At 39.9% G+C, this 6,012-nt stretch overlaps 1 protein-coding gene across 1 annotated transcript in view; it reads right to left on the bottom strand.

The window, feature by feature from the left end:
• LOC106522015 (receptor activity-modifying protein 3) overlaps window positions 1-6,012 on the bottom strand; it is a gene marked incomplete in the record, with an annotated part of 47,278 nt that overhangs the window by 19,340 nt on the left and 21,926 nt on the right. The window contains 4 exon segments of the mRNA XM_014014851.1: window positions 393-482; window positions 631-834; window positions 4,136-4,194; window positions 5,935-5,973. Coding sequence (XP_013870305.1) covers window positions 393-482; window positions 631-664 — 124 coding nt within the window.

Below are 6,012 nucleotides of genomic sequence, written 5' to 3'. Positions count from 1 at the left end.
GTTTTAGTCTTTAAATGTTTTACATGTTTAATATTTTACTTTGAAACAAAATATCTAAACATTTATCAGATTTATTGAGAAATAAAGTAAAGAAGTATTTGTTGGACAGAATAGCTGATTTAAATAGTTATTGTTTGGTTTAAGAATAGTTTTAAAATTTTAAGGATAAAATGATCATTTTGATATTAGATACAGAAACAACTTCCCTTAAATCATACATTAATTATTAGTAGAAGTTCTAATGTTACTTTAAACCTTTATGGTTGTTTTGTTAAATTAAGTGTTTTAAGGCTTATTTCTTGGATTAAATAAAACAAACTGTTACAGAGGTGCTGAAGATTAAAGATGGTGTTTAATGAAGGTTTTATTAGTTAAAAAAGAGAAGAACTTACTGTGTTTGTTTGCGTAAACAGTCAAAGTTTGGTTCTTTAGAACTTCCTCTGGCTGTTCTGTGGTGTTGGCCGATTGTGACGCCGCCACACCTGCAGAAACTGACGATTATTTAACGTCCAACACATCAAACTCTCAGCTTTTCATTTTCATCTTTTCCCGCCACAAAACAAACAAACCGGACTCTTCTGAGCGCCGCAGATTTAAAACTATAAGTCTCACTTTGAGTCAGAAACTCACCGAGAACGAGAGCAGGAACGAGCAGGTGGAACATCGTGCTGGACTGAGAGGAACAGGAACCTCTTAGAACTGCTGGTGACCCGAAGGGCCACCCTGAGCAGAACCACCGGAGGTCCTAATGGGTCCAGAAGGAAGTCCGGCCCTCTTTATCTCATCTCTGCTAATGTGGAGAAGTTTGTTTAAGCTCCACTGCTGGAAAAACACCTAAAAAAAACAAAGAGGTCTGGTAAAGAGCAGGAACATAAAGAGGTTTGATTTATTTAATTTAAAATAAAATACCTCATTTAGTCTCTTCATTTGATTAACACAATAAATCGTTACCATAGTTTGAGAGAAAAACATGCAGAGTATGAAAGTGAAGTGGGATGAAAGTAAAGTTTCTGTTCTTCTGGGTCAGAAGAGGTAAGTTTGTTGTGAATAACAGCAGTTTATTTATTTTTATTATTAAACTCTCAAACCGTGGAGTTCAAAATCCCTCTAGAGGTGACTGAGCTGTAATTTAACCAGTTAACTATCTCTTTTTACTTATATATCATCATACAGGCATGGCCAATCGCAGATATATTATTATTATTATTATTATTATTATTATTATTATTATTATTATTATTAACAATATTAAATGATATTCTGCACAGAATTCACAAACAACATCATTATTCTGAACTGTGGCTTTTTTTTTGGATACTTCTGACTCATTCTTCAGATATTCACACAAGTGCATACAACATTGATGGCTTCAGACAAACACCCTCTAAACCCCCATGTTTTGTCATGTGTGTCTTCTTGAATGGGTGTTCTTCAATGTAATTTCATTGTGCTCCAAACAATGACAATAAAGGCATCATCAAATATTCAGGTCATCTCTAGAATGACCTGTCAGTAGAAAACCACAGTTTGTGGTTCTGTCCTCAGCATTAGAACCAGGTTAAACCACCTGTTTCATGGTGGTGTGTAGTAAAAGAAGAAGTTCTGATGATTTTCACCAACAAGTCTGACATTAATAAAAACCCATTTTACCCACCAGAGTTCAGACTGGGATCTTGCCATGAGTTTGTTTTGGTCAAACCTTGCAGTCTGCGTGATGATGATGTCATGCGGCTCTGTGGTGATGACGTCATGCAGTCTGTGTGGTGACATTGTGCAGTCTGTATGGTGACATCGTGCAGTCTGTGTGGTGACATCGTGTGGTCTGTGTGGTGACATTGTGCAGTCTGTGTGGTGACATTGTGCTGTCTGTGTGGTGACGTTGTGTGGTCTGTGTGGTGACATCGTGCAGTCTGTATGGTGACATCGTGCAGTCTGTGTAGTGACATCGTGGTGACATCGTGCAATCTGTGTGGTGACATCATGCAGTCTGTATGGTGACATCGTGCCGTCTGTATGGTGACATCGTGCACTCTGTATGGTGACATTGTGCAGTCTGTGTGGTGACATTGTGCAGTCTGTATGGTGACATCGTGCAGTCTGTGTGGTGACATTGTGCAGTCTGTATGGTGACATCGTGCAGTCTGTGTGGTGACATCATGCAGTCTGTGTGGTGACATCGTGCAGTCTGTGTGGTGACATTGTGCAGTGTGTATGGTGACATTGTGCAGTCTGTGTGGTGACATCGTGCAATCTGTATGGTGACATCGTCCAGTCTGTGTGGTGACATCGTGCAGTCTGTTTGGTGACATCATGCAGTCTGTATGGTGACATTGTGCAGTCTATATGGTGACATCATACAGTCTGTGTGGTGACATCGTGGTGACATTGTGCAGTCTGTGTGGTGACATTGTGCAGTCTGTATGGTGCCATTGTGCAGTCTGTGTGGTGACATTGTGCAGTCTGTATGGTGAGATCGTGCAGTCTGTGTGGTGACATCGTGGTGACATTATGCAGTCTGTATGGTAGCAATGTGCAGTCCGTATGGTGACATCGTGCAGTCTGTGTGGTGACATCGTGCAGTCTGAAAGGTGACATTGTGCAGTCTGTGCGGTGATATCGTGCAGTCTGTGTGGTGACATTGTGCAGTCTGTGTGGTGACATCGTGCAGTCTGTGTGGTGACATCGTGCAGTCTGTGTGGTGCCATTGTGCAGTCTGTGTGGTGACATTGTGCAGTCTGTATGGTGACATGGTGCAGTCTGTGTGGTGACATTGTGCAGTCTGTGTGGTGCCATTGTGCAGTCTGTGTGGTGACATTGTGCAGTCTGTATGGTGACATGGTGCAGTCTGTGTGGTGACATTGTGCAGTCTGTGTGGTGACATTGTGCGGTCTGTATGGCGACATCGTGCGGTCTGTGTGGCGACATCGTGCGGTCTGTGTGGCGACATCGTGCAGTCTGTGTGGCGACATCGTGCGGTCTGTGATGTGACATCATGCAGTCTGTGATGTGACATCATGCAGTCTGTGATGTGACATCGTGCGGTCTATGTGGCGACATCGTGCAGTCTGTGATGTGACATCATGCAGTCTGTGATGTGACATCATGCAGTCTGTGATGTGACATCGTGCGGTCTATGTGGCGACATCGTGCAGTCTGTGATGTGACATCGTGCGGTCTATGTGGCGACATCGTGCAGTCTGTGTGGCGACATCGTGCAGTCTGTGTGGTGACATCATACAGTCTGTATGGTGACATCGTGCAGTCTGTGTGGCGACATCGTGCAGTCTGTGTGGTGACATCATACAGTCTGTATGGTGACATCGTGCAGTCTGTATGGTGACATCGTGCAGTCTGTATGGTGACATCGTGCAGTCTGTGTGGTGACATCATACAGTCTGTATGGTGACATCGTGCAGTCTGTGTGGCGACATCGTGCAGTCTGTATGGTGACATTGTGCAGTCTGTGAGATATGCATGATGCTGTCTGCTATCACTCAGTTTATGTTCTTTATGTTGGTTCATGTTGATCTGCTGTTGTACTGTTTTGTATTGTGTTTCTTCTAAATGTTGATGAGAGCCTTGAATCTGATTATCACATCCTGAAAGTTTGATTAAACTCCAACTGGTGGTTCATGATATTTTGCTAACAGACATTCCAGCGGTGAGTGCAATGAGAGCTGCAGCAACAAATTGATTGTTGTTTCCTCTGCAGTGGTTCAAGGATTTCCTCCCTGGGTTTTTGTCAGTGAAAGCAGATTTCTGGATTGACCAGAATCAGGAAGTTGGCGTCACTTAAAGAAACAGAACAGTTTCTGTTCTGGATCAGAACTTGTGTTTTTGCTTGTTTTTGTGAAGATTTTGACATATTTTGGGAAGAAAGCGTGATCTGATCGGCGTGTTGTTTTGTGGGTTTCTTTCTCCTGCATCCTCTTCGCACAGAACTATAAAAACAACAACTTTCTGTGTTTTGTGGCTTTTACTATGCACAATGTTAAAAGTTTTTTTCTCTTCAGCGTTCGAGACAGGAAACTGACTTCTGGTGTTTTGTGTTTCGCTGCTAAAGACTCTTTAAATCCCAGGTTAGGATCTGGGTCAGGGGAATAACATCTGTGTGATAAAATATTGATTTTCTGACCTTTGACCTCTGGGTGTGGACACATTTTTACATGTCGTCAGACCTGACATCACTGGAACCTGCAACAAAAACAAACCTGTTAAATCGTACAGCACCACACAAACATAGACACACACATATTTGTTCTTCTATCCTCATGGGGACTTTGCATTGACTTCCATTCATTTACTGGTCATTTCTACAGCCTAACCATACCTTAAAACTAACCTAAACTCATCTCATATCTTAGCCCTAACCCCTGACGCACAATTGTTTTTTCTATTGTGTGAACCAGTCCAGTGTCCATATAATGTGAAAATACCCTCATAAACACACATCAATAAAGACATGTACGCACACACTTTATCTGAGGTTCATTAAATGTACAAAAACATCTGAAACATTGATGAAAAATGATCAAAGCTGATGAGGATTACTCAAACTATTTGGTGTGATTGTTTTTAAATTGAATTTCTGCTTCTGAGTCACGTTTCTTGATGCTGGTTCTGAATCATCAGTCCGATACAAACTCTGGGCCATGTAGGGAGTTCTGTTAAAATATGCTTTATTTTTACTTGAAAGGATAAATTTTATTATTCATGCAGGTTTTATTGTGTCTGTTTGGGAAGTGAGTGTTTTATAGAGTTCAAAGGAAACTCCTTCAGTTCAAACTGATTTTTCTGACGTTTTTTCGTCTCAAACCAGGAGATGAATCCAGATTTTATTCTTTCAGGTAAAGTCGTGTTTTTGTGTGAAATGTCGCACTTTAAACAAAACATCCTCCGCTCGTCGTTTCAGAACCGAGGAGTCGACAGACTGACTGACGCCTCGGGGTTCAGAACCAACACATCAAATAAACCACCAGTCCTGAGCAGACTTCACCTTCAATCTGCCGTCAGACGGAAACCAAGAATTCAAACTTCACAAAACGCAAAATAAAAACTCAGCTGCCTCGAAAACTCCCTCTATAATAAAATTATAACAAATTTACTTTAAATTTTAGACAAAATTATTGGGCGAACTGAGAAAAGCAACTTTATATAATAAAAATACCAATTTTACTAAGCTTTACTGAAGTGATATTTTTGTGTTTATACTGTTAGAAAAACATCCCATGAATCAATAAATTAATTCTGATTAAGCTTCTGTAAGCGTTGGAGGCAATTTGATTTCAAGATGGCTGCCAAAGCTAAATTTAGCAAACATAAATAACTAAAACTCAAACTGACAGATATTGAGTTAAAAGTTGTTCTAGTAGCTGAGATCAAATCTGATTTTTTTTTAATTCAAAGCTCTTTGTCTGCCAGCTGATCTAAATCCACAAATATCTTTAATTTAAAGAAGAAACTGAGTCAAACTGGTTGTTCCTCTGCTGGTTTAAAAACTTCAGCTGTTCAGTAAAATTCGACATAAAGTCGCCCAACTCTTTGTTTTCTCACTTTGTTTGACCAGAAGCTTCAGTTTCACACATCTCCCCTTTATTCAACACAAACTTTCTGCACAGATGGTTGAAACAAAAAAACAACTCGACTGAAGAAACCAGATCAGATCAGAGAAGTTTAGATTTTTCAGAAAACATTTTAATCAAACTGAAACAACCAGGATGTGTTTAAATTGTTCTGAATCAAAAAGTGTAAATATTTACAGTTAAAGATAATTTCTGTTTTAAACTTTTAAAATTTAACTCTGCAGCTGCTTGATAAACTGATGGTTTTATGTTTGAGACGTTCTTGATGTGAAACTGCAGCTCATCTGTTACACATTAAAGTAAATGTACGTTTGATTTTATTATTATTCTGCTCTCATGTACAAGTACTCACCTTTTTGGTAGCAAAAATACACGTTTATTTCTTGTACACCTGCAGGACAAAAACAAAGAATCTTATATTATATATATA

The sequence above is a fragment of the Austrofundulus limnaeus genome, unplaced genomic scaffold, assembly GCF_001266775.1.
Source record: "Austrofundulus limnaeus strain Quisiro unplaced genomic scaffold, Austrofundulus_limnaeus-1.0 Scaffold119, whole genome shotgun sequence".
NCBI lineage: Eukaryota > Metazoa > Chordata > Actinopteri > Cyprinodontiformes > Rivulidae > Austrofundulus > Austrofundulus limnaeus.
This window is presented reverse-complemented; position numbering and strand designations above follow the sequence as displayed.